Source organism: Rhinoderma darwinii, chromosome 3, assembly GCF_050947455.1.
Source record: "Rhinoderma darwinii isolate aRhiDar2 chromosome 3, aRhiDar2.hap1, whole genome shotgun sequence".
Taxonomy (NCBI): Eukaryota; Metazoa; Chordata; class Amphibia; order Anura; family Rhinodermatidae; genus Rhinoderma; species Rhinoderma darwinii.
Genome location: NC_134689.1, coordinates 19,137,999 through 19,165,898, shown reverse-complemented (window position 1 = coordinate 19,165,898; position 27,900 = coordinate 19,137,999). Strand labels below are relative to the sequence as shown.

At 45.7% G+C, this 27,900-nt stretch overlaps 1 protein-coding gene across 2 annotated transcripts; it reads left to right on the top strand.

Moving 5' to 3' along the window:
- The first annotated feature begins 9,741 nt into the window (after window positions 1-9,741).
- Window positions 9,742-24,092, top strand: TMEM263 (transmembrane protein 263). 2 transcript variants are annotated; one of them, XM_075859864.1, is made up of 3 exons: window positions 9,742-9,888; window positions 14,527-14,595; window positions 22,633-24,092. In XM_075859864.1, the coding sequence occupies exons 1-3, from the start codon at window positions 9,879-9,881 to the stop codon at window positions 22,911-22,913; spliced, it is 360 nt and encodes a 119-aa protein (XP_075715979.1). In that variant the 5' UTR covers window positions 9,742-9,878; the 3' UTR covers window positions 22,914-24,092. The 2 variants fall into 2 exon arrangements, with proteins under 2 accessions (XP_075715979.1, XP_075715980.1); XM_075859865.1 differs by lacking the exon at window positions 9,742-9,888 and adding an exon at window positions 9,893-9,967.
- The last annotated feature ends 3,808 nt before the right edge of the window (window positions 24,093-27,900 follow it).

Below are 27,900 nucleotides of genomic sequence, written 5' to 3'. Positions count from 1 at the left end.
GGAAGCACTTCCGTGCGAACAGCGTGATTCGCGCAACAGCAGTGAAAAGGATGAATGAAAACAGAAAAGCACCACGTGCTTTTCTGTTTACAAACATCCAAACGGAGTGTCATAATGTTGGCGGCTGCGCGAAAATCACACAGCCGCGCATCATACGCTGCTGACACACGGAGCTGTCAAGTGCCTTTTGCGCGGCCTTACAAATAGGATCTGTTACGGGAATAGTCCGGGCAGTGACAATGGGCGTAAGCACACTGCGACAGCCCCTCTGCTCTATTCATTCCCAGAAATGGTGCCTATATTCTGCTGACATCATCAGGAGAACTATAAATATAATCTACTGCTGTTACCCAAAGCGACAGATTTCATTAGCGAATTGCTCATAAATTTACTAATGCAATTCCCGAATATATAAAGGGAGGATCTCATGGCTTACCTTCCTTCCGATTTTTGCTCGCTCTGTAAAAATCTACACAGAGACCACCATTGAGACCGCCGTACCACATAGATGCCCATAATCAATGTAGGATTTATTGCGATGGAGTGTTATGTGGCATGAAGCACTATAAACAGATATCTGACTGCAATACTATATGGAAAGAAATGTAGGAAACAGTACGTGCAATCTATAATGATCGGCATCCAGAAGGTATTTTGCACGTGTTTTTTTTTGTTTCATCCGATAACTTCGAGCACAGACATTCTGAGCCCATAAAATAAAATTGCAATCTCGATGTAAGAAATAACAGACACATGCCATTGTATCTGACAATATACCGCACACAGATTTGAACAGAATCCGGCTATACCCGATTATGACCACCATAAGGCCAGGTTCACACACTGCAGTTTTGACAGTTCCTTTTTTTTTTAGCTAAAACCAAATGTAGATAAAAAAATAATCTTTCCTTTATTAATTTCTTACCATTTTAGCCAGGCCTGGATTAAGGTTGGTGGTTTCCCCATCCCACCTTTGGGATCTAGAAAAGACCAGGCCATACATAGGAGAGGTGGCTTCACATGCGTATGGCCCTCTCCATGGCGTTTATAAGGGTTATGGAGACAGCCGAGCCAGCGACTCCCTTAGGGGGGATTCACACGAGCGTGAATTCGGTCCGTGCGGGCCGCGTGGTTTTCACGCGGCACTCATGGACCAATACAAGTCTATGGGGCAGTACAGACAGTCTGTGCTTTTTGCGCAGCGTTTGTCTGCTGCGCAAAAAGCGCGACAGGTTCAATAACTCTGCGTATTTCGCGCATCACGCACCCATTGAAGTCAATGGGTGCGTGAAAATCACGCGCACCACACGAAAGCACTTCCGTGGGACGAGCGTGATTCGCGCAACAGCAGTGAAAAGGATGAATGAAAACAGAAAAGCACCACGTGCTTTTCTGTTTCCGAACATCCAAACGGAGTGTCTTTGCGATGAGCGAAGCCGGACAAGCGAACCGAACTTCACCGGGTTCGGCCAAACTCGTTTTGGCCGAACCCGGCAAAAAAATTATCGGTACGCGACGTCAGGAGATAGTCACTGTCCATGGTGCTGAAAGAGTTAAACTGTTTCAGCACCATGGACCGTGACTTCCGATCCCAATATACATGAACCTGTAGAAAAAAAAACAAAGTTCTGACTTACCGCTAACTCCCGGCTTCTTCCTCCAGTCTGACCTCCCGGGATGACAATTCAGTCCAAGTGACAGCTCCAGCCAATCACAGGCCAAGCACAGGCTGCAGCGGTCACATGGACTGGCGCGTAATCCAGGGAGGTGGGGCCCGATGTCAAGAGAGGCGCGTCACCAAGGACGCATCACCAAGGACGCGTCACCAAGGCAACGGCCGGGAAGTTCTCGGTAAGTACGAACTTTTTCTTTTTTTTCTACAGGTTTTGCGATATTGTGTTCGGCATTCACTGTCGAGGGTGCTGAAAGAGTTAGCACTTTCAGCACCTTGGACAGTGACGGCCGTCGACTAGCCTCATCTCTATGATGGCGGCTGCGCGAAAATCACGTAGCCGCGCATCAGACACGGATGACACACGCAGCTGTCAAATGGTTTTTGCGCGCGCAAAACGCAGCGTGGTTTGCGCGCGCAAAAACGCAACGTTCGTCTGAATCTGCCCTTAGGGTATGTTCACACGACCTATTTTCAGACGTAATTCAAGCGTTTTACTCCTCGGATTACGCCTGAAAAGACGGCCCCATTACGCCTGCAAACATCTGCCCATTGCTTGCAATGGGTTTTACGATGTTCTGTTCAGACGAGCTGTAATTTTACGCGTCGCTGTCAAAAGACGGCGCGTAAAAATACGCCCACATCAAAGAAGTGCAGGACACTTCTTGGGACGTTTTTGGAGCCGTTTTTCATTGACGCCAATGAAAAATAGCTCCAATTACGTCCGTAAAAGACGCAGCGAAAAACGCGAGCCTGAAAACAGCTCCGTAATTTCAGAAGTATTTTGCGTTTGCGTGTGAACATACCCTTATACTTCAAAAGAGAAAAACACATACATGCGTTGCCACCTCCCCACTTTTCCTCAGCTAGATGCAATCGACAAACAGTTATTTGGGCACCGACATTTCCTGTCTTTTGCGGGTCCCAGAGGGAAGCAGTGTATATACTAGCAATATAAATAGTGACTGCCAGGGGCATAACTAGAAGAAAAAAGTGCAGGGTGGATTGGAAGAACTGGTCTGTGCAGGGAGGGTGGGTGGTGAAATCAGGTCTTCAAGGTGGTGGAGGCCCCAGGGCACATGTCCCAATAATTCAGCCCTGTTTTTAGCTGTAAAGAATATAGTATTACAAAGTTTGAGTCTGTTTATGAGAACCCTTCCCCATTAAGGCCCCATGCACACGACCGTAAAACCGCGGACCGTAACATGGTCCGTGGTTTTACGAACCCATTCAGTTCTATTTGCTGCGGACACCTTTCTGTATCGCTACGGATGGGTGTTCGTGCCGTAGAACTGTGCTGGGTATTATGGAGCATGTCCTATTTTTCATATTTTACGTGTGCATGGGGCCTAAGAGGACATACATTTATACAAAATGTATTTGTTACAGCTGTTGCAGCAGCTACTGGACATTGTGCACTGCTGTCAAATGCATTTTCTCCAGAGACACCAAAACAGTTTTCCTAGTAGAGAATACTGGCTTCTATGTTCAATCTTTTCTTTTCCCCCGTCTACTGGGAACCATAGATAATTGCATATCATCAACCAGAGATTGTGACTAGTAATTGTCCACCAGCAGGTTCCTCCAGTTTTCTATCCTGTATCTAACAGAATAAGCCATCAATGTTTACTTGTCCTGTGTACAGTTTAAGGGCTTATTTACACCAGCGTGTTAAACGTCCGTGGGACGGCCGTTGAAACAGCGGCCATCCCACGGACCTATGTAATTCAATGTGGCCGTTCACACAGCCGTTGTTTTAATGGACCGTGTGAAGGGTCCGTGCGAAAATAGGACATGTCCGTTCTTTTCGCGCATCACGCATCCCTCCATAGACTCTCAACTATGGGGGATGCGTGACATCGCGTCCCGCAGCGCTGAGCACGGATGCACCTCGGATGTGAAAAACCGCAGTTTATCATGTCCGAGATGCGCAGCGCTTGTGTAAATAAGGCCTAAAGCTGATTAATCATTTTCCTAGGGTAGGCTGTTCACATTCTGGGTGACAGCCCCTGTCCATATGCCCTATTACGGAGGGGGGGGGGCCCTCTCTCTGTGCTAGAATGTGCTTCTTTGGCGGACCTTGCATGTCTAAGCATTACATGGACCATTCATTGGAAAAAGGGTTTGCCTTTGTGAGACAATCCTAAGTAAACAAGAAAGGTTTGTGAAGAATTAACCCCTGCAAATAGATATAATTGTCTGTCTATTAAAGCGGTGCATTCCTGTACATGGACGTACAGCTGTAATATACAGCCAACATCCGGGATCTGCAATTCTGCAATTCCTTACGGAAAATACGCAGCAATTCCGTTACATGTGGACAAGCCCTAACTTGTATCTTCCTCCGTTGGCTTCTATTCCATACTGATAGGACTCGATGCTCCATGACACAGGGCTGAACTTTGTTACATGATGCTGTAAGTTCACACATCACTGCCAGGCTGTATTGTGAAATAAGAACTCGGGCTTGATAAATCTCATTGCTTACTGTGCAATATAAGATCACTTCAGTCTATTTTCACATTAGGTCATAGTCATCTATTTACAGAAGGATTAGCTCAGACATTTCCCAATGTGATACTCTACCCCAAGTATATCTCTGTATTATATTAGGGGCAATTGGGGCAATTGCACCATGGCCTCCACCACCATTTTCACTATGTGCATCCCACACAATAGGCATCTAGTTCATCGAGCCACAGAGAGGGGGAAAAGGTCATTGACTCAGGACCCTCTCCAGTATTATCTCAACATTGTATGACGGTATTATTTGGGTAATGGATAGCTGATTTTTTTAAGCTATTCTTTATTTCTCTAGGAATGGGAGTGCCAAACATATTTGTAGCCGTGGACCTCCTTAAAAAATGTCAAAAGTATACATGTTTTTACATATATAGCAGCCACGCTGTTCACGTATCACCCATTCACAGTATAATGGACCCTTAGTGGCCCCCACATAATATAATGCCCCCATAGGGCCCCCACACACAATATAATGCCCCTATAGTTCCCCCCACACAGTATAATGCCCCTATAGTGCCTCCCACTCACAGTATAATGCCCCCTATAGTGCCCCCACTCTATAATGCCCCTGTAGTGCCTCCACACAGTATAATGCCCCTGTAGTGCCCCCACACAGTATAATGTCCCCATAGCTGCCCCACACAGTTTAATGCGCTCAAAGTTGCCCCCACATCCAGTACAATGCCCCCATAGCCAGTATAATGCCCCACAGCCAGTATAATGCCCCACAGCTGCCCGACAGCCAGTATAATGCCCCACAGCTGCCCCCACAGTGCCTAATAAAAAATGAAAATAAATACTCACCTAGCTCCATTCCCACGACGAGTGGAGGATATCCTTCTCCTTCTCCTCCTCCGGTCTGTGCTCTGTGTGGTTCAGCGCAGACAGGCGTGATGAAGTACACAGTGAATGCTGGAGCACAGAGCTGAAGGCTCCCTGCTCCACTATTGAATTTAACTATATCTGCGTCCTGAGGGTGTAGATACAGTTGAAACCGGGACATGCCATCGCTGGGGGACCAACCAAGCCCACCCCTCGGTCCCACCATCTCAGTGGCCCCAGGGCCACTGCCCCCCGCTAGATACGCCTGTCGCCTAGGCCAATCCCTGAAAAACAACCCCATAGCATTATCCCTCCTGCACAAAACATTACAGTTGGCACAATGCAGTCAGGCAGGTAACGTTCTCCTGGCATTCGCCAAACCCAGACTCCGCCATCATACTGTGATAGAGAAGCGTGATTCATCACTCCACGGAACACGTTTCCACTGCTCCAGAGTCCAGTGGCGGCGGCTTTACACCACTCCATCCGACGCTTGGCATTGTGCTTGGTGATGTAAGGCTGGCATGCAGCTGCTCAGCCATGCCATGAAGCTCCCGGGGCACAGGTTTTGTGTGGATGTTAATGCCAGAGGAGGTTTGGACATTGCAGTTATTGAGTCAGTAGCGGTGGTGATTTTTATGCACTATGCGCCTCAGCACTTGTCGATCCCACTCTGTAACTTTTAGGGCTTGTCCACACGTAACTAATTTGCTGCGTATTTTCCGTCCACAATTGTGGAAGGAAAATACGCAGCAGAATACAGTAGCAGCAATTGGGTGAGATTTAACAAATCTCATCCACACGCTGCGTAAATTTTCCGACCAGAAATTGACATGCGGTGCGTATTTTTGGTACTGCAGCATGTCAATTCCTGCTGCGGAAAGTGGACTTTATTGCTGCGTTTTTCAGAGGAGATGTCGCCGTCTCCCAACATTGAGAAAAACGCCGCAAAATCCGCACCATTTTCTGCCGTAAAAAACAAAGGAAAGTTATCAGGAGTGTTATTAGTTAAAACAACGGATAGCACCCTGATGAAAAAAACTGAAGTGGGCAGGAGGCCTTACAATGTTAAAAAACAAATAAAACTTTTTTAAAAATAATAAAAATAAACATATATTTTAGTTCATTAAAGAGGCTCTGTCACCAGATTTTGCAGCCCCTATCTGCTATTGCAGCAGATCGGCGCTGCAATGTAGATTACAGTAACGTTTTTATTTTTAAAAAACGAGCATTTTTGGCCAAGTTACGACCATTTTTGTATTTATGCAAATGAGGCTTGCAAAAGTACAACTGGGCGTGTTTAAAGTAAAAGTACAACTGGGCGTGTATTATGTGCGTACATCGGGGCGTGTTTACTACTTTTACTAGCTGGGCGTTCTGATGAGAAGTATCATCCACTTCTCTTCAGAACGCCCAGCTTCTGGCAGATCACGCTGTGACGTCACTCACAGGTCCTGCATCGTGTCAGACGAGCGAGGACACATCGGCACCAGAGGCTACAGATGATTCTGCAGCAGCATCGGCGTTTGCAGGTAAATCGATGTAGCTACTTACCTGCAAACGCTGATGCTGCTGCAGAATCAACTGTAGCCTCTGGTGCCGATGTGGCCGACACGATGCAGGACCTGGGGCAGGAAGTGACGTCACAGCGTGATCTCTCGAGAACACGCTGTGTCTGCACTGCCAGAAGCTGGGCGTTCTGAAGAGAAGTGGATGATACTTCTCTTCAGAACGCACAGCTAGTAAAAGTAGTAAACACGCCCCGATGTACGCACATAATACACGCCCACTTGGACTTTTACTTTTAAACACGCCCAGTTGGACTTTTGCAAGCCTCATTTGCATAAATACAAAAATGGTCATAACTTGGCCAAAAATGCTCGTTTTTTAAAAATAAAAACGTTACTGTAATCTACATTGCAGCGCCGATCTGCTACAATAGCAGATAGGGGCTGCAAAATCTGGTGACACAGCCTCTTTAAATACAAAAAACATAAAATAACCCCCACATGTAACCCAGAAATGTAATTCATAAAAGTTACACACTGAGGGTATGTTCACACGGCAGCGTCTGTTACGGCTGAAATCACGGAGCTGTTTTCAGGAGAAAACAGCTCCGGAATTTCAGCCGTAATGGCATGTGCAGGCGTTTTTCGCTGCGTCCATTACGGACGTAATTGGAGCTGTTTTACCATGGAGTCAATGGAAAACGGCTCCAATTACGTCTCAAGAAGTGACAGGCACTTCTTTGACGCGGGCGTCTTTCTTACGCCCCGCCTTTTGACAGCGGCGCGTATATAAAAAATGACCGTCGGCACAGAACATCGTAAAGCCCATTCAAATGAATGGGCAGATGTTTGCTGCCGCTTTGGAGCCGTATTTTCGGACGTAATTCGGGGCTAAAACGCCCGAATTACGTCCATAAATAGGGTGTGTGAACCCAGCCTAATGTATAAGTACCCCAAAGTGGTATGAATATAAAGTACAACTTGTCCTCATTCAAGGCCTCGTTTAGCTGCGTCGACACAAAAAAAAGTAATAAAATCTGGTGAAAAAAAATGTGCCTGGTCCTTGAGCCCAAAAAAATGTCTGGGTTACGGGGTCTAAAAGACCCCACCATTGAATAACTACAAGCGGAAACTCGTATTTGCCTGGTATTTTTAGCTTTCGTAGTGTTTTTTTTTTTATAATCTAACAATTTTTTGTTTGTTTTTGAAATCCACCCTTTCATTGCCTGTCTTGTATTACGGATGTGGCAAAAAGAACCAAAACGCTAAGAAAACACTCCAGATGTGATTTATTTCCAGGTTTCATTGTTCTCTGGACTAGACTTTAGATAAAGTCTTTTATGTTTTGTGCTTCGCCTGATTTGCGGCAGACAAAATGTTCTCAAGTGTTGTCAAGCACGGATCGTGTTCTGAGCTCGGTGTCCCCGCTGCAACTTTCCTGCCTGCTTCATCCAAGTACAATAAACAGGAACAGCGGCTGTAGATGGATCTCATTCATCTCATTTTCCCAAAATATCAATTCCATGCTTTTCTACGGCACTTATCTGGCGTAGAAAAGTCACAAACAACTCAAAAGTCACAAAGATGCGACTTTTGAGTCGTTTGCGCTGCTCATGCCATTTGAAAAAAAGGGGCGTGGTCATAACGGCTCCGACGCTAGACGTTGTGTGCTGCATGCCTGCTAATGTGACGCTAATGTGGCGGCCTGAGAAGATCTGGGGGGAGAAGCGGAGGGGTGAAGTGAGTAAATGTTTTTATTTTATGTCCGATTGGTAGGGAAGAGGGATGGGGTCGACCAGCGCAACCACAACCGCGACGCCACATTTGTGACACACAGCCAGTAAATAGATGCAACAGATTTATTAAAAGGCATGCGCCTCTTAATAAATCTGTCGCATCTTACGGAGCAGAAAGCTAAGACTGGCTTAGTAAATCTGCCTCATAGATTTAAATCATGCAATTTTGGCTACCTACAGCCACCACTAGAGGGAGCTTACTGCATATTGATTATGTATTGAACTCAATAATAACATAGTATGCAGTGAGCTCCCTCTAGTGGTGGCTGCAGAAAAAAGAATGATATAATTTACCATATGTCTATGCATTTAGAGCTCAAAAATGGACCCCCACTGACCCTAAGAACGAAGGGGCCGCAGAGATGATTTGGCGCTAGCTGCATCCCCTTCACTGTTTTTCCCTGCACAGCAAAGTATTCTGCTGAAGGTTTCCAAGGACAACTATCCTGCTCTATTACATGAACTCCCTGGTTCACATATAGAATGAGTCTAAAAATAGAAACACATTATACTTGCAATTCCCTTATATACCATAGGGGCAGATTCATAGAGGACCAGTCGTCTCTCCTGACATGCCTGTTTCAGTAAAAACTTGTATTTTCTATAATGTAACAATTCTGGAGCATCTTTTCTTAGGAATGTTGGCCGTTCCTCTGTTATTCCTCCTGGAAATGTATGAATACATTGACACTGGGTGTTACCAGTTGGGGGTGTGTCCCTACACAGTCTAGTACTATCCAATCAGGGCTGACAGTGCCAGACTGTGTAGGGACACGCCCTATTTGACAAGAAAAATTGTAAAGCCCAGTAAATTTCCAGGAGGAATAATAGAGGAATGGCACCAGAAAAATGCTCTAGAATTTTGATTTTATAGAGAATACATTACTAAAACAGACATATCGGGAGAGGTGACAGATTCTCTTTATCAAACCTAATGCAAGGGCAAGTGGATCAATTGCCTATAGCAGCCAATCAGATTCCAGCTCACACTTTTTGGTTGCTATGGGCAACTGCACCACTTTTCCTTGCACCAGTTGATACATTTTCCCATAGGGTTTATTTCTATTGGGATCTGGTGTCTTAGGGGGCCCAAAGACCCCTCTGCCACATAAGAACACACAATTATTACATATGGCACAGGATAGGTGGGGGCCAACGTTACACATTTTGCATTGGGACCCAACAACTTCAAGTTACACCTTTATATAGGCTTTATATGTCTTCCTAAATGCCCACTGACACACATACACCCTGCCCTGAGAGGCTGAGCCCGCAGCTGCTGCCCCCCTCACCCACCACCGCCACCAGACATCAACTGTTTGGAAAAAACATCTGGGCAGTTCCACGTCACTGACTTGCAGGAGCTCGGAGCTGATTGGTTGACACTTTGAAGCGCTCCTATTGGCTAAGCGGAAGGATGCGTCAGGCGCCACGTCTGCAGCGGCCACAGAGTAAAGTGTGAGCGCAGAGAGGTAACGAGTAGCGGCGGAGGGAGACACGTTTCGTGAGGTGAAGGTGTGTGATACGGCCGCTGCTGGAGAGTCTCCGGGATACGTTATGTCTACCGGTGAGTGGAGCCGTGCCGCGTGTGATGGAGGACAGCCTGGGGCGTTAGGGACCAGTGCAAGAACAGTGACGTGTCCCAGGTGTAAATCTGGACTGGCCCTCAGGGCAGCAGAGGGGACTATGTAGGGTCCTATTCGCAATAGCAGCTTCAGACCCATATTGTGGGTCCTAAAGGGTAAAACTGACCCTAACCCTATAGATTGGCGATTATTCGCCCCGTTATGTGTGTCAGCGGTAAGGAGACGGTCGCTATGGCTTGGTTGGTAGTTATCGCCACCGTCCTGGCCGTTGTACAATGATCTCGCACGGTTCCAACAATTTTCCATGGAAGATTGAAAATATCTCCGCAGAATGACCGTGTGATAACGCTGGCGTCGATCATTGTACAAATGGAAACCCGCTAGATGTAGACGGCGATATTTACCCGTAAATATCCGCTCTGTTTGCATTGCCCAGATGGTGAATTATCGGCCGAATACTGAGCTGGTCGCCATAACAACTGGTGGTCATGTGACGTGGATTCAGACATTGCGATCGGACTGTGTTCACACATTGCGGTATGGGCCACGTGTGGTGAAGTCCTATGCGATTTGCTGTAGTTTTGTGACACTGTTTTTGGCTGCAACGTTTTTACAGGTTAAAAACACATCAAAAACGTTTCACCTGTAAAAACTGCGCCGTTAATATCTGCGATGCAAAACCGTGGTAAAACATGGCGCACTAGGGTCCTGCTGGACCGGACTTGGATCACCATAGATTCACGTCAGTCCGGTTCAGTACAACCGCAGGAGGCCCGGGTTTTGCAGCCGTAATACAGATGCTAAAATACGGCCACGTTACCGCCGGCTTCAGTCGTAACTGATATCGTCATAGCGATTTTCTCTAAATCTGAGTCCGTGAGGGACTTTTTCAAAAGGATTTTTGAAAAATAAGAACATATGATGTGATATTCCGTTGTGTGGTACCTGCTCCCACGTGTCCTTTTGTGGCTTTGTGTTGTGCACATGTGTTTTTGGTGCTGTGTGTACACATATCATGACTTTGTATGACGTATACGCTTAACCCCTTCTAGGCCTGCCTGCAAAATTACTCCATGTTGTACCTGATGGGGGGCTGACTGGATGAGAACTTATGTCTATTTGCACAGCGCCACTCCCGGCCACCTGGCTGTGCTTGGTAATGCAGCCTGCCTTGTTCACTTCAACAGGGCCCTTTCATTCTCCGGATCGGTGGTCGGACCTAACAATATGCCATTAGTTTATAAAATAGGAATACCCAGTATACGCTTTTAAGTTGCGTGCGACTTTTGATACGTATTTCAGACCAATGTGCCACTGTCTAAGGGCCTGGCCTGTTCAGGTCTGCGTTGGGGGCCTCCGTTGCAGATCTGGCCGGAAACGTAAGTGCAGCATGCGCTATTCTTTCCGGTAGAACCGTGGACCCCCCGACGGAATTAAAGTCTGCGGATACAGTCAGGCTCCGGTTGTGTCCATCGTTAAACGAAACTTGCGCTTCCGGTATTTGTTCTGCTCCTCTGACGGAAACCCGAACGCAGATGTGAACAGGCCCTAAATCATTGCAGAGCACAATGTTGGGGTATATTCACACAGTGCAGTGTTTGAAGCTACAACGAGTATAATCTTTCCTATATACATCCCCCTCGCTTTACGATCCAATCCTGGTTATGGCTTCAAAAACTGCATCAAAATTGCACGGTGTGAATAAGGCCTAATATGACCAGGACAACACGCTTGTTTTTGGTTAGTGCTCCATGGCAGTATGTGGTTGTCTGCAAACCACTGTAAAATTTCGGCATTTCTCAATGTTTCCTTATGAGGGGGGAGGGGGGGCACATGACCAGGCCGAAATTATGGCAATCTTGGCAACTTTTTATCTCGTAGGGAAATTTTGGGTTTGCGAGCGAGTCGCAGGTCTTCCTCCATTTTACTGCAAATCGTGGGTGACCCTATATCGCATTGTAAATTCCCTTTTACATTGAAATGTATGGGGACGAGCGATCGTAGTAATGAGCGCTCGTCCCCATACATAGCGAAAGGAGCAAACAAGCGCCGATCGGCGCTCGTTTACACGGCCTGTGTCGTGCCGTGTAAGATTGCCGTAGCCCTGTGGTCACTTGTCCCTGTGATCGCTGCTTCTCACAATGTCTGTCTCTGTATATCTATGGGCTGCGAGGCTACAGTCGTCATCTAAGGGTAAGTTCACACGGCTTAGCAAAAAACGGCTGGAAATACGGAGCCGTTTTCAAGGGAAAACGGCTCCTGATATTCAGCCGCTTTTTAAGCCACTCGCGTTTTTTACGGCTGTTTTTCTACAGAGTCCATGAAAAAGTGCTCAAAAAAGTGACAGGCACTTCTTTTACGCAGTTTGTTTTTTTGTTTTTTTTTCAAACGGCCGCTTAAAAAACGCCCCGTCGGAACGGAACACCGTTTTTCCCATTGAAATCAACGGGCAGAAGTTTGGAGGCGTTCTGCTCCCGAGTTAACGGCTGAAAATAAGCCGTGTGCACGCAGCCTTACACTCGGGTAAAATGTTCTTCGCGTATCAGCTGCGACTCTTTGATTGGGAACAATTTAAATAGATGGTATTGGGTTAAACATTTTATGACGGGCACGGTTTGGCTGCTGGACTGGGCCCCATCTGGCTGGTTTCCAGGTGTTGTGAATTGTTGAGATGCCCTAAGAAAAGTGACTTGTAAACTTGTGCAGTAACTAAATGGTTAAGTCCGCAGCACCTCAATACTTGGGGCAGGGTGGAGCTTCTGGCAGGCAGACATTGGCATGGTGTCTATAGATAGAGGTAAATTGTTCTCCATCCCCCGAGATGACATAGAAGTGTTGCTGCTGTAAAGTGTGGCGGAGCGAGCGCTGGGATCAGGTCTCTGCCACGTCACTGGAGTGAAGAAAAGCCTCGCTGTCCTCCTGCGCCGGCCTCCTCCCTGCTACACGGCTTTTGTTCTGTGGCTTTTAAAAACATGATATCAAAGTACAGTGCCCGAGGCGGAGCGGTGCCAGCTGTGGGTGCTGCAGCCAGGCTTGCTGGGTTTGCCCATGTAATATAGCGTGTTAGATCACTTAGATGCAGGCGATGAGGTATTTTTAAACGGTTACTAACAAGCTGTGGTGTATTATTAGGGAAGAGGAATATCAGGATATTAATATTACTCATTACATTATGGAAACGGAGTTCATCTTGCTTTCCCAGACTCCTGAATCAGTCACATCGTCCTATGGGATCAGGGAATACGACACTGCATCCCTATATAGCGCGGCTACTGAGCAGGGCTGCCATTCTGGACTCTAGGAAAGCTGGCTGACCAACAATAAGGCCCCTGCAGATGTCTTCACCTTGCTCTTTCAGACTCCTGCGTGGCAAATCTACTCCGTTATGACATTCTATAGGATCAGGGAATACATCTCCGCAGCCCCTGTTTTTATATAGCTGTGCTACCGAACAGGGCTGGCATTCAGGACACTAGTAAAGCTGGGTGACAACCAGTTTCCCAACATGCAGAACTGCATAATTGCTGTAATGACACAAGGCAATAATTATGAAGTCTTGTTCTAAATTCACTTTGGATCCTGCACAATAACATCTGATCATGTGAGACCGCGTTGTGGGAGTAAAACACCCAGCATCCTCCGTCTGCCCCTGGCGTTATACTTCGTGATCATGTGGAGATCTACATGTTGCTTGGCTCTTCCTGTTCTGCTATTGAACTACATTTCCCCTGATTTCCCAAGAGCTGGAGACTGGGAGACAATGCTGGGGTTGGTTATAACAATAGACGCCGAGACCAAACAGGTTCTGACTTGACCAGATGAGGGATGGTATGCGGCGGGCCTCGCAGCGAAGAAGCGACGTAGTGAGACCTCCAATCTAGTGAGACAAACTCTATGCATTGTTAACCGTTTGAATATCTGCATCTGAGAAAGCTGGGTGGCCACAAAATAGTCTCTTGTGTGGACTTGAGAGTAAAATATCTGCCTGGTTATATATCAGTACATGCGCAGGGGAGGTCTTTGCATCTAGATGCCATGTAGGAAAGCGGGATATTGGCCATATTGGAAGCTTTAATGGCAGCCGGCTGTCCGAGAAACATGACATCGTCTACACTTAACTGTTTTCGAGAAAGCTGGTTGGCAGTCTGGCTGACATAGCTTTCCAATTTTATCACCCAGCTTTCCCAGAATCCTGCATGTTAAATCTATCTGGTAATGAAGTGATACATCCCTCAACTCCTTTATTGCTGCTTAAGCAGACAGTTGGGTTATTCAGGACTCTAGGAAAGCTGGGGCAGGGGGTGGTAATAGAAACCATGTTGGTTTTAGAGGCAGACGACCAGTAACAATTTGACTGAAGAGGACGGCTCAAGGATTCATATGGAAATTCTGTGACATGTAAGCGCAATGTGAACAGGTCGCTGCTATTGCTATCTGCACAGGTTGTGTTGAGTAAGTGTCTCTGGGGGGGGGGGGGGGTCACTGATCCTCAAGCAGCAATCTAGTCACATCTTCTTGAAAGGGTTTGCATAATGTTGCTCAGATTTTCATTTTTTTATCTACTTTACCCGGTGATTTATCCTTGTGCATAATTATAATAAACACGTTCTGTCTCTTAGGCACAATGAACCACGCCGAAAAGCCAGAAGACGACGTTCCTGCGTATCTACAGGAGGGGACGCCAGAGGGTAATTACATTCTTACTCTAAGGGATTGACATTTTCCCATCAAAGTGTAGATAAATGTTATGTTTTCAAGATAGAGCTGTATATTACCCTGGAAAACCACTTTCTTTTATAAACTGGATCTTTGTCCTAGAATTCCCGAGATGCCATAGTAATCCCGGCTCCCCTGCACGGGGGAGGGGCGGGATAGATATCCGGTGTCTCATTTACATCTAGATTGCCAGAAGTCTAAAATGACTCCAAATGAGAGGAAATTGCTTAAAGGGGTTATCCACCATCAAGGGTTTGATTTCTGGGACCCTCACTGATCAAGAGAACGGGGGTCTCGTATCCCCTAAACGAATGGAGCGGCGGTCCTGCATGAGCGCTGTCGCTCTATTCATTCTCTGTCGGGCTGCCGGAGATTGAGGAGCGCTGCACTTCACTGTCTCCAGCACTCTCTCAAAGAATGAATAGAGCGACAGCGCTCATGCACAACCGCTGCTCCTTGGGGACTCTGGACCCCGTTCTCTTGATCGGTGGGGTTCCCAGCTCCCAGACCCCCCCTAGTGGTCAAACACTTAATACCTATCCTGTGGATAGGTGATCTGTTGTTGTGGTGGGACAACCCTTTTTAATTGACCATTCACTTATCCCAGTTGTCTTCCCCTTGACAACCTCTTTGCATGTGGAAAGAGGGGATAGAGGGGGGCCTTTAATCGGGACCACCATGAGGCAAAGCTTATGGCGCTGATCTGGTCGACCTCGTCCTTCTATGTGTTAAATGAAGTACTAAATTTCCCCCGCAGTGGCCGCTGCCGGGAAAATGAGTGGCAACTTTAGCTGATTATTGCCTGGGTCTTATGAGGCGTATCCACATGGATTAGCTGATCTCCGCTGTGACTCTTAGGGTATTTTCACACGGGCTATTTTCGGCCCAAAAAACGGCCGAAAAATCGTAAGCAGAATGCCTCCAAACATCTGCCCATTGAAATCAATGGGAAAAACGGCCTTCTGTTCCGATGGAATGTTTTTTTACAAAACGGCCATGAAAAAGTGCAGGACACTTCTTGGGATGTCTTTGGAGCTGGTTTTTCATAGACTTTATTGAAAAACGCAGTGAAAATCATGAGTCGCTTAAAAAAAAATCTGAAAATCAGAAGCTGTTTTCCCTTGAATAACAGCTCTGTATTTTCAGACGTTTTTGACTCCGTGTGTGAACATACCCTTATATTTTAGTGGTTGTCTGTGGTGCGACAACCCCTTTTTAAGCGTGGATGTTTATTCTAATGGGGTAGGGGAATAAGCCTCAGCGTCAGACACCTGGCAGCGTCTTATTTCCTATGGGTACAAAGAATCGGGGACATTGAAATTTAAAATAACCAATGCAGGCGGACTTGGTCCGCTTTCAACATTTACACCTCATTCACAGGACAGGGTCAGAGTGTCGGCCGATAAAATCGGGCGTTTTGGGACGATTTTTCCCGGCCGGTTTGGATCCGTTTTACTTCCCTTTCCGGGCCGTGTTGCCGTTTTTAACGGCCGATTTTTTTTGACCCGTTTTGCATCCGGTTTTAAATCTAATGAATTTCATTTGTCAATTGTTTTTTTTGAGTCAACCCACTATAAACACACCCAGTAAGGTCACATGATTGCCAGTCAACCTTTTTCATTTGCTTACAGAGTATGGAGAGCTTTGTCTGATCCCTCAGCTTCATTTCATTGGTTTCAGGCTTTTTCCCTACTGTTTTTGAGTTGCTAACATGTCCTCACAACCGTTGAACCGTGTGCTGCTGATTTCTCGGCAATTTGGACAGCAATTGGAAATGAGGAAATAAACACAAATTTCATATACACAGACGTTTTTGGAAATTCCTGTGCTTCATAGACCTGGAATGAACAGGATCTACGTGTAGTTTATAGTGGAATGAACACATATTCCATAGAAACAGATGCCTAATTAAACTAAACATAGATCCTGTTCATTCCAGGTTTATCAAGCACAGAAATTTCCAAAAAGTCTGTTTATATGGAATTGTGTTTATTTCCTCATTACCTCCGAAGGAAATCTGTTCATGCCATGTATACCAAGCATAAAAAATCATGATGCCCTTTTTTTTAGATAATCTTCACATTAGTAATAATGTTCATTCTTTTACTTCATTATTTTTCTTCATTCTTTAGTATGTCCCCCTGGACAGAGCGTTTGATGTCTGTCAATATCTGGACAGTGACATCAGGGGCAACTCTTGAAGTGGAATCCCCATGTGGCCGGTGATTCCACTTCAGGAAAAGCCCCTGTCGTCTGTGTCCATTTATGGACACTGAACGTTACTGGCTTCTCCTGGTGTGGAGTCCCCAGTCAGAGTGTTCAGGGATTCCGCTTCAGGAGTTTCCCCTGATGTCACTGTCCATATATGGACGGAGACATCAAGCGCTCTGTCCAGGAGCGGAATCTCCAAACACACTGGGATTCCGCTCCTTCAGGGAGCTAAAGTGGGGATAGCACATAGAGCAGGGACGTCGCTGTAGCAGCAGCGGCTAGCGGCGCCATCGGCCATGGGAGATGTCGCCGCTATGGCTGCTATAGTGGTAGCGATGCCTGAAGAAGCGCCCTAGCGGAAAGGTGGCTTCTGATTCGCCGTGCCAGGGCGCTTTTAAAACAAGCAGGGGAAGAGAGCCAGCGCAGCGCCCCCTTCCACCTGCTGTACAGTACCCCTGTATACAGCACCCCCACATTGTTACCTCCAGCATACAACGCTTCTGAATGGCATAAACTCCTCCTCCTCACATGCACTCTGCGCTGTGAGGAGGAGAGCGAGCGATGGTAGAGACGGCCATCGCTCGGGACACATTCCGGTGATGGCCGTGTATTACCCGGCTCCATAGACTTCTTAGATTTCATAGATTTATGAACGGCCATCACCCGGCCGGGAAACCCTGTCATGTGAATAAGGGTTTAGGCCTCATGCACACGACCAGGCAAGGGGCAGCCGGCCGTTTTTCCGAGCCGTGCTCCCATTATAAAGTATAGTATCACGGCCCGTAAAATAAAAAAATAGAACATGTTCTATCTTTTTAACGGCACGGGCACCTTCCCGTGAGAAAACGGGAAGGTACCCGTGGCTAACAGAAGTCTATGGGCCCGTTATTTCGGGTCGTAATTACGACCCGCAATAGCGGGTGTTTTTACGGTCGTGTGCATGAGGCCTTAGGATTAAATGGAGCAAGCGCTAGATGTGGTCCTACCTTGTAATGTAAAGAGACCGTGTTTGCTCACATGCCCCTGTCTGTATAGACACCTCAAGATCAGTGTTTGTATTATGTCCTCATAGTCTATCTTTGTAGGGGTTAACCTGGACTGTCATGGCTTATCCATTGGGCATTGCAAAATCTCACCTGTTTGTTTGTCCTGACCGCGTCCACCACATGCTGGTCTTATGACTAAATACTTGACCGTCTGACCTAATGTTACATGTCTGGTGTATGAAAATAATCTGTGTTTATAGAAGCGGCAAATCATTCCATTCCCCGGCATTTGTGGCTTGTACAGATACAATATCAGGTGTGATGGCAATCCTGGTGACAGGGCTATTCTGGGCGCTGTAATTTCCAGTGCTCTGCAGTGCCATTGGCTGCATCACTGGGTGTTTTCCTGTACGTGGACTGCACAATGTTACCTGATGATTCAGATGATGAGAAATATATCACGTTGTCAGAAATTACAAATTGAATATATAAATAATTGATTTAATTCCAAAAATAACTTGTCTTGCTGGGGCTTTCCGGTAACCTGTGTTTTTTTTCTGCAGCCCCAATAGCCTGTACAGGGTTCAATCATGGGATACTTGGGGTGCAACCAGGGGTACAGTCCAACCATGGTGTCTCTGAAATGTCCTACATGTGCATTGTGTTGGTACTACTGTGTTGCCTATGAGAAGTAGTACTTGGCAGATCTTTGTCTTGTCAGCTCAGCTATTTCTACCCCAAGCTTCTGTTACTTATAGTTTCTAGGACAGGAAGTAGCTGTCTGACAGCAATATTGGCTCTCATGGAGCTTCTTTTTCTGTCACTTGGCCTTGCAAAGAGAATTTTCTCAACTTTTCTTGGCAGTATAATAACCCTCATCTCTCATTTTGCAGGGATCTGAATTTATAACACATACAGTATATGTGTTTTGTAGGTGTTTTGTTTTTTGTGTGTTTTGAGTTACTAGTCGTTTATTTCCTTATTTGTTAGTTATTTGTAGAGTATGCTGGGACTTGTAGTTTATTAGTTAATGGCATCAATAAGGGAGGAAGGTAGTAGCTGCTTCTCCTATGCATAGCTAGGCAGGTAAGGCCCCATGCATAAATTTTCTACTCCTGCGTGCCTCCAATTATACACAGGTTTTTCTCATGGATTCCATTAAAAATAAAATCTAGGTGAGCTCCAACTAGGGATGCACAATGCATCGAAATTTCGATACCGTGCACCCCTGAAACTGTTCAATACCGTCAATGTATGTATTTCGATACTAAGCTGTGTGGCCGCACAGCTTAGTATTGAAATAAATGAAGAGAACATGGCGCGTGTACAGGCTTCCTGATGTCGTTCCTGTGTCGCTCGCGCTGCAGTGTACAGTGACAGACCAGTCCCAGGCAGGTGTGAGAGCAGAGTAAAAGACTTAAATAAAGGCACTAGTATTTTTTGCAGCCAGCTTTGAGGAACATTGGGGTTAATGTGACCCACATTAACCCCCCAATGCTGCCATTATGGGAGGGAAATGAAGTCACTTATCATTAATGAGGCACAGTGTTATGAATTTACTACCTCTATATGCCTCACATTAATGGTAATTAACCCCGTCATGTACCTCACACATTAACCCAATGTTGCCCATTACAACTGTTTGTCTTCTAGAGCTTATATCCGGTCGAGTCCAAACATACATATAATTTTGTTCCTTTTATATTTACGTCGTAACCCTCCCGTTTTTCAAAGATCAAAATAGACGTAGCTGATTGCTATTAATAAATATATAAGATAGCCACATATATACTTACCACGATTTCATCCCGGGTCCTGGTGCTGTGAGTCACAGATATCTGGGTTTGACGGAGGATAGGACACGACGAGAGACTGGTCACGCGGTTGCGTTCCACCTCCAGTCTCCTGAACCGCAATTTAATACACCTGTATCAAACCGGATATAAGTTCTCACCCCAACAGTCAAATCACTTATTCTTCAGCCATGATTAAGGACGAGGAGATCGTCTGAAACGCGTAGGCTCCACACACCTACCTTTTCTCCATTCATTCACCTTTCCTCTGCAGGAGCCAAGTCTCCTGGTGTTTTTTACGTCATATCAATAAAATTGGAACGAGTTTCCATTTTAACTTACCTGGAAATTGGACTTATTTCTCCCTGCGCTGGATCACATCTACTGTCTTTTGTGTTATGAATTTACTACCTCTATATGCCTCACATTAATGGTAATTAACCCCGTCATGTACCTCACACATTAACCCAATGTTGCCCATTACAACTGTGAGCAAGGTACTTGATGGGATCACTTACTATAATGGGCACCATTGGGTTAATGTGTGAGGGAAATGATGTGGTTAATTCACATGGCTGTGTTCGGTGCGTGAGATACAGACCGTATGTCGCCCGCTTTTCCTAGATCCAACATAGTTCAGAAAGCCGAGCTCCCAGCATCAGTCATCCATGCTGCTGTGAGTCACTGCCTCCCCGCGGGAATACTGTCCCATAGTGTAATCGATGTTTTCCGTACAGGACAGTATTCCCGCGGGGAGGCAGGGACTCACAGCAGCATGGATGACTATGATGCTAGGAGCCCGGCTTTCTATAGAAAGACAAAAATTCTTCAGCGGCAATTAGAGGTTTATATCACTGGACGTCTACGATACAACTCCCACTTTTCATGGATGGAGTCTAGTGACCTTCTCTCCACAACATCGTGTTACATATGACAGAAATCTAGGTCTAAGCTTTCTAGGATGAATGGCCCTTTTTAAAGTAGACTTCCCCTTTAAGTCAGTTTTTACTTTACTGCAAGGTTCCCCAGGAATTGAGGTTAGTATGCAGTGACAATGTCGCATAGCAGAGCTGTCTCGGTGTACTACACCTCTCAATAATCAAACCGTTTTTGACATCTGTGTTTTTAATGGTGGAGCTGATGCACATGACGGCTTCTGTCAGACCTGGTCCGTATCAGATCAGCGCAGTGTGTCGTCTGTATTATTGATGTGACAGATGCAGACCTACTTTGAGGAATGGTGCGTTCTGCCCACAGATGTTAAGCAAGGCAGGTTCTGAGATGGTGGTGATTGAACAGAAGATGAGTTTGTGGGAAGAGCTCGAGACAAGCGATGAGCTAAGGAAGATTGGCGCAGTAAGAGGAGCAGCCGGCGCTCTCCATCTACACATCACTTTGATGTTACCAGGAGTTTAGAAATCTGCAAAATGTGATAGTCACAGCAGGGACTGAGTGTAAAGGGAAGAGCTGGAATTGGATGTTTATCTTTGTACTTCACGTTCCCATCGTTTTTCTTATGGTGACCTTCGATATATTATAAAATATATGTCTGTCTGTCTGTCTGTCTGTCTTCAGTAAGCTCCCCCTGGTGGTGACTGCAGGCCGATAGAATTTTATAGTTCATGGCTGTGTGAAGGGAGGCAGAGGGGATATATATCCCACTGATGTAGTATTAAATCAATCTGTAATTAAATTTGCACCTACAACTGAAATTATATTCATAGTCTGAGTTTTACTTTAAAGAGTAACTTCCCTTTTTTTTTTAAGAGACTTTTTTATCAGACTTTTTCACTGGTGGGCTCCGAGTGCTGAAACCCCCACTGTCGCTGAATGAAGGTGCAGCCGAGGTCCCTGCATCTTCGGCTGGGATCGGCGCTCCTTGTTAGGCTGAAGTCGGCTCATAGAAAGTTTATGATCCCGTACAAGGAGCGCCGATCACAGCTGAAGATGCGGAGCACTGCACCTCTGTTTCAGCGACTTTGGTGGTCTCCGCACCCAGACCCCCACCGATCAAACTTCTGATATGTCTTTATGACATTTTTGAAAGTTACTCTTTAAGTTGTGTGATGCAAGTTTTGTATTATGTTTTTCATTGCAATACAAAAGATTTGCAGTAGTTGATCCAAGTGCCACGGTCAGTACTTTCCAGTGGACCTGCTCGTCCAGTGCACCATTGCAAGTCCAAAGTAATCGTGATGTTTGCAATTGTTCCGTGGCTCTATGGTGTCCTAGACTTCACTTGTGTGTCAATGGACTTCTTAGGGACTGGACCATTCACTAGGGACTGGGTTTTGAAAGGAGCCATGGAGCTGGGAATCCATGCATATTAAAGACTCGAATGCTGAGCAGCAGCTAGAACGGTGTTGAACTGTCCTATGGTCTAATCCTCCGCTGCCATTACATATGAGCCCCCTCCCCTTCTCTAATCATTACGGGAGCCCTCCAGGTTACATTATGCCTAGTGCACGGTCTGGGGAGGGATGCCTGACGGTCTTCACAGAACAGACTATAATGTAGGGTACCTCTCTCTGGGGGGCTTTACAGTCATATTTGTGTATTGTTAATTCAGGGTGAGAGACGCCCTCCTCCTCCTCCTCCGCTTATCTATTAACAGATGGAATTTGGTTATTACTTTTTTTTTTTTATATTCAGTGAATTGCTATGGGAAAATATAAGTTGTAATGTGAATGGTTGTTCTTATTCATAATGCCATTATGTTGCCTTAGAATTATTTTACTAGAAATCACGTGGTAAGAAGAAAATAAATTGACATCTAGAAATGAATGAGATGCCCGATTTCATATGTATCGTGTAGAGCAGGGGTGTCCGACCTGTGGCTCCCCAGCTGTAGAGAAACTATAACTCCCAACGTGTTCTGGCAGTCCGTTTAATATAATCGCCTATAAATATTATCCGGGTGTCGGCATTTGAACGTTTTATATTCGAGCTTGGATCAGACAAGCTATAAGGGACTGCTCATGATAAAGAGAGACTAAAGATTTTATTAAATTTTTTTCAGCCACCGTTAAAGACCACCCTCAAACCCAGCCTGGCATGTTCTCTCGTGTAACGGGAGGCATCTTCAGCATGACCAAAGGCGCCGTCGGTGCTACCATTGGTGGAGTCGCATGGATCGGAGGCAAGAGTTTTGAAGTGACAAAAACAGCAGTCACGTCGGTGCCTAGCATAGGGGTCGGCATTGTGAAAGGTGGCGTGTCGGTAGTCACTGGGAGCGTTGCCGCCGTCGGGTCTGTTGTCTCCAGTAAAGTGTCTGGCAAGAAGAAGGACAAATCTGACTGAGCCAATATTTATATATATTTTTCTTTTCTATGAGAACTGACCCAGCAGGGATTTGTCGGCTGCAGAACGGCTCGAGCAAAGAGCACACCACGTAAGACCCTTTCTGTAGCGTCGGTGCGGTCCATCGAGCAAGCAGAAGGGGATCGCAGCAGTCGTACAGTGAACACGGACTAAAGGGTTCATTGACACTGCAGTGCAAATGTTACATTTTATTACACCAAATCATGTGTTTCCATTTTTTTTTTTTTGGTATATGTAAATTCACAGCACATAGATTTGCAGCCCGGTACTTATAGTAGTGTTATTATTTTACCTTCTGGCCATGCACCTGAAGATCCACACACCTTTAATATATCAATGCAATTTTTCATTTGATGGCGGCCTTGAAAGGTTCAAGTAAACTCAGCTACATTGTTATTCCTTTGTTTTTTATTGTGTGTGTATATATGTTTTTGTTTTTTTTTAATTTGTGTCCAAAAATTTCAGCCGGTTCCTGTTTTTTTTTTTTTTTTTTCCCCAGCCCCCCGCCTCCCCCCCCACCTCCGAAGAACGTGTTTGTATCACAATAATTTTGGATTATTCTTTTGTGCTTTGGTAGTTGTACATGTGACAACATTGTGCGTATCCCCTCCCTTCATTCGCATGAGGGTAGACCGTTTAATTTATTGGTTGTCACCATATAGGTTCCAGGTTAATTTTTCCTCCCACTTCTCTTTAGTGCCTTATAGAATACCGTCAGGTACACAACATAAATGCGGATTCTGCGACCATCATCACTTTTAGAGTCTATTATATAAAGCTATGGTTTTAAATCTGTCGCTTCTGTGTTTGCACAGGGTTGACACTCCCTTTTTAAGGTGCATTTGTTTTGATTAATTTCCCCCTTGAACAGGATTCCAAAAGTGGTAGTTGAAATATTTTTATACATTGCAAGAAGCTTATTTTCTATGTAGAGTATATTTGTGTGCTATGTCTTTGGAGAGATAATTGCCACGCAGATCCTAAATGTAAGAATTCTGCGCTAACTGCAATTTTCTGTAATCTTCTCTCCCCCTTTTTTTTTTTTTTCCTCTTTCTATTCTACTCCTGTGTATTCTATACCTACCTTTCAGATATTTAGTCGTCCACCTAAACTGTGAATTATGGTGAGAGAAAAAAAATAAACTTTGTGCCTAAATACATTTGTCTCTGAGCTTTACGTTTCGCGTGTATATAGAATAGAGATTGTGTATGTGTTTATATATAATTTTTTTTTCTATATTACAGCAGATGTCACACTGAAGTCATGGCTTTCATTTATGGTGTAAGCTATGATGGAAACTTAGTCAATGGGCGTTATAGGGGCATTATGACGTGTGTGTGTGTGGCAGCTATGTGGGCATTATACTGTTGGGGCAGTGTCGGGTTATATTCTATACATTAGCAGGCTCGAGGGATAAATATTCAATGGCGTAACATGCAAAAAGGGGTGTGGCTTAAATAGCTAATCGAAATCGGTTTCATGATCAATTATTTTGATTTAGGTCATAATATAACTGCCCTATCTCAGACACCTACAAGGGCCAATTAGCGTTCGCATGTTTTTGGTGTAGGAAAAACAGGCAAATCGCCCACGCAAACATGGGAAAAACATGCAAGTGCTGTTTACTGGTAAAACCCCCAACGGAAGCTCTAAACGCAACTGTGAACAAAGCCTTTAAACATTTTCATCACTTCCCATGTGAAGCTTTCCTTATTTTTGGTGATGTGTTGGCTCTGCTCCATTACTACACAGCCAAGATCCAAGATATTCTAGCTTAGCTTTGTCTTCTGTTGGAATCTGAAGTAAGACAGAAATTGATGACCAGTCACATCGGAGGCTGATGCTATGCTTCTCCCTGCCCAGCTTGTGCTTTACACTGCAGCTCTGCCTGTCCGGATTGGCTGCTGTATATAAACACAAGCCCACCACAAGCTTTCAGAGAAATCCATGCACGTTCCAGTAGAGACAGAAGGATTAACAATGAAGAGTAAATGTCCTTTTAGACGGGGCAATTATCGGGCAAACGAGCGCTCAAGTGAACGCTCCTTCACGATCATTGTCCTGCGTAAACGGGGCAACGATTCGCTGATAAATGTGCAATTTATTCAAGAATGCAAAATGACTTGATTTGCTTTCGGCACATTCTTTAGAATCCTTCTCCTTTTTCAGCTCTTGGTTAGTGTTCAGATCTGTCTTTCCCGTAACCTCCTGTTCTTTTTCAGCTTTGTATTTACATTAGCGGACGGATCTGTATATTTTCATGGCTCTGGTACAGGAGTCGGCTCTGCTGTTCTCTCTACATGGAATAGTTTTTGGGTTACAGTCATCTGAAGGTGGAAACTTCTATTAATATGACTGCAATAGTGAAATTATCCTGTAATGCTGCTTGTCAAAGGAAATACACATTAGCTAATATAACACGATATCTGCTGGCCATTGGCAGATTGATATTGCTGATCTTGGTAGCCGTGATAGGTGGGAATCGCCTTGCGATTACCTAGAACAATGTTTGCCTGATTTAGGTTAAATCTTTGAGCGTTTTTCAGCGTTTAGTATTGTGCTTAGGGTACTCTTACATCGGCCAATATGGGTAAGGAAAACGAGCGCCGATTAACCAGACCGTTCAGTGATCGGCGCTAATTTTGCTCCTTTCGCAAGGGGACGAACAATCGTTAAGATCGCTCGCCTCATGCGTGATCATTGTCGGCAGCACATGTCTGCCGACATGATGGTAACATTTTCAGCTGCATAAACAATACGATCAGTCGAACTCTCCTTTTGCCCGTTCATTGGCCATTTAAGGGTTATCTAGATGCCTTGCTGTTCAGTGGGGGGTTTTCATTGACACTCTTGTCATGTAGAAGTAAAGCCCCTATTACACCGGCAGATAATCGGCAATGAGACATCAATGATCAGCACTCGTTTGCTCCTGTTACACGGAGCTATGGATGGGGACGAGCGGTTGTTACTCCGATCGCTCGTCCCCATACATTATCATCATGTTGGCAGCGCGTCTCCCTGTTTACACAGATGTGCGGCCGACAACGATAATATTTAACTTTATTAAAACTATAAGATCAGCAGATGATCGAGCGTTTGCTCGTTCATCTGATCGCTGCCCTGTTTACACAGGGGAATTATCGGAAACGAGCGTTATATGAACACTTGTCTGCCCGATAATCGCCCAGTGTAAAACCCCCTTTATGAAACCTGCTGTACAGGGAGGGACACTAGATTAAGATCCGTCATACATTGTAGTCTGGCCTTTGAATCCTGTGGCAATCTTGGAGCACTGGCTGATGGAGTGGCACGGATGTTCTCTTCACTAGTGATCATCTCCAGGTACATTCCTTGCCTAAATAAGTTGGGCTGTGTTCACATCATATCACTGTGTGTTCCGCTGAGGGGTTCCGTCGCAGGTTTTCGTCGGGTTAACCCCCTCAGCGGAAAGGCAAACGGAAACCTCCGCTTCAGTTTCCCTCACCGTTGAACTCAATGGTGATGGAAACCTAGCTAAGGGTATGTTCACACGAGGGCGTCCGTAACGTCTGAAATTACGGGGATGTTTCAGCCTGAAAACATCCCCGTAATTTCAGCCATAACGGCATGTGCAGGCGCTTGAACGCCGGGTCCATTACGGACGTAATTGGCGCTGCTATTCATTGGAGTCAATGAATAACGGCTCCAATTACGGCCAAAGAAGTGACAGGTCACTTCTTTGACGCGGGCGTCTATTTACGCGCCGTCATTTGACAGCGGAGCGTAGATTACGCCTCGTGTGAACAGACAAACGTCTGCCCATTGCTTTCAATGGGCAGATGTTTGTCAGTGCTATTGAGGCGCTATTTTCGGACGTAATTCGGGGCAAAAACGCCCGAATTACGTCCGTAAATAGGCTGTGTGCACATACCCTAATAGTTTCCGTCTGTCACCGTTGTGACGGGGTTCCGTCGTTTTGACTGAATAGCGCTGTCGACCGCGCTATTGGTTTCTGGCAGGAACAACGGAACCCTGTCACAACGGTGACAGACGGAAACCATTAGCTAGGTTTTTGTCACCACTGATATCAATGGGGTGGGAAACGGAAGCGGAGGTTTCCGTTTGCCTTTCTGTTGAGGGGTTAACCCAACGGAACCCCTCAACGGAAGGGCAACGGTGATGTGAACAGGCCCTTAAATAGCCACTGAAGCTGATTGATAGGTTTGTCATACACCAGCTGCTGTTGATTGATCTGGTATTCTTATTATAGGTCCAGTGGAGTTCTGCTGTGGGTCTAACTTAGGCCTCATGCACACGACCGTAGCCCGACCGTAGCCGTGTGCACGCCCGTGATTTTCGTGTCGGCCGGCTGCGGACTGTCAGCGGACTGTCAGCCGCAAGCCGCCCGCACATGCACATGGCCGGGCCATTGTTTTCAATGAGCCCGGACCGCAACTCCGGACCATAATAGGACATGTCCGTACTTTCTGCGGTCCGGGTTCCCGGGCCGTGCACGGACCGCAAAAACTACGGTCGTGTGCACGGCCCCATAGAAAAGAATGGGTCCGCAATTCTCCCGTGGATTTGCGGGGGAATTGCGGACGCAAAAACACGGTCGTGTGCATGAGGCCTTATTTACACCTATAAACTCGGTGCAGACTGTGTTGTGTTTTTGTTGCAGTTTTCAAACGCAGCCTAAAGAAACACATCTGGAAAAACACATGGATTTTTAAAAAATGTTTCATCTGTCATGTGGTTTTGAATTTAAAGGGGTTGTCCGCTCTGAGGATTTTTTTTTTTTTTAAATTTAAATATACTGATTTACCCACAGGATAGGTCATCCGTATATGATTAGTGGGGGTCCGACACTCAGACTGCCTCCAGGTGTCGGACGCAGATGGCTCCAACCACTGTATAGCGGCTGTGCTGGGTTACTGCAGCTTTACTAATATTCACTTGAATAGAAGCAGAGCTGCAGCACAGCCG

Coding starts and splice junctions, on each gene's coding strand:
- TMEM263 (XM_075859864.1), top strand. Junction 14,596..22,632: donor ACAGGAGGGGACGCCAGAGG/GTAATTACATTC, acceptor AATTTTTTTCAG/CCACCGTTAAAGACCACCCT.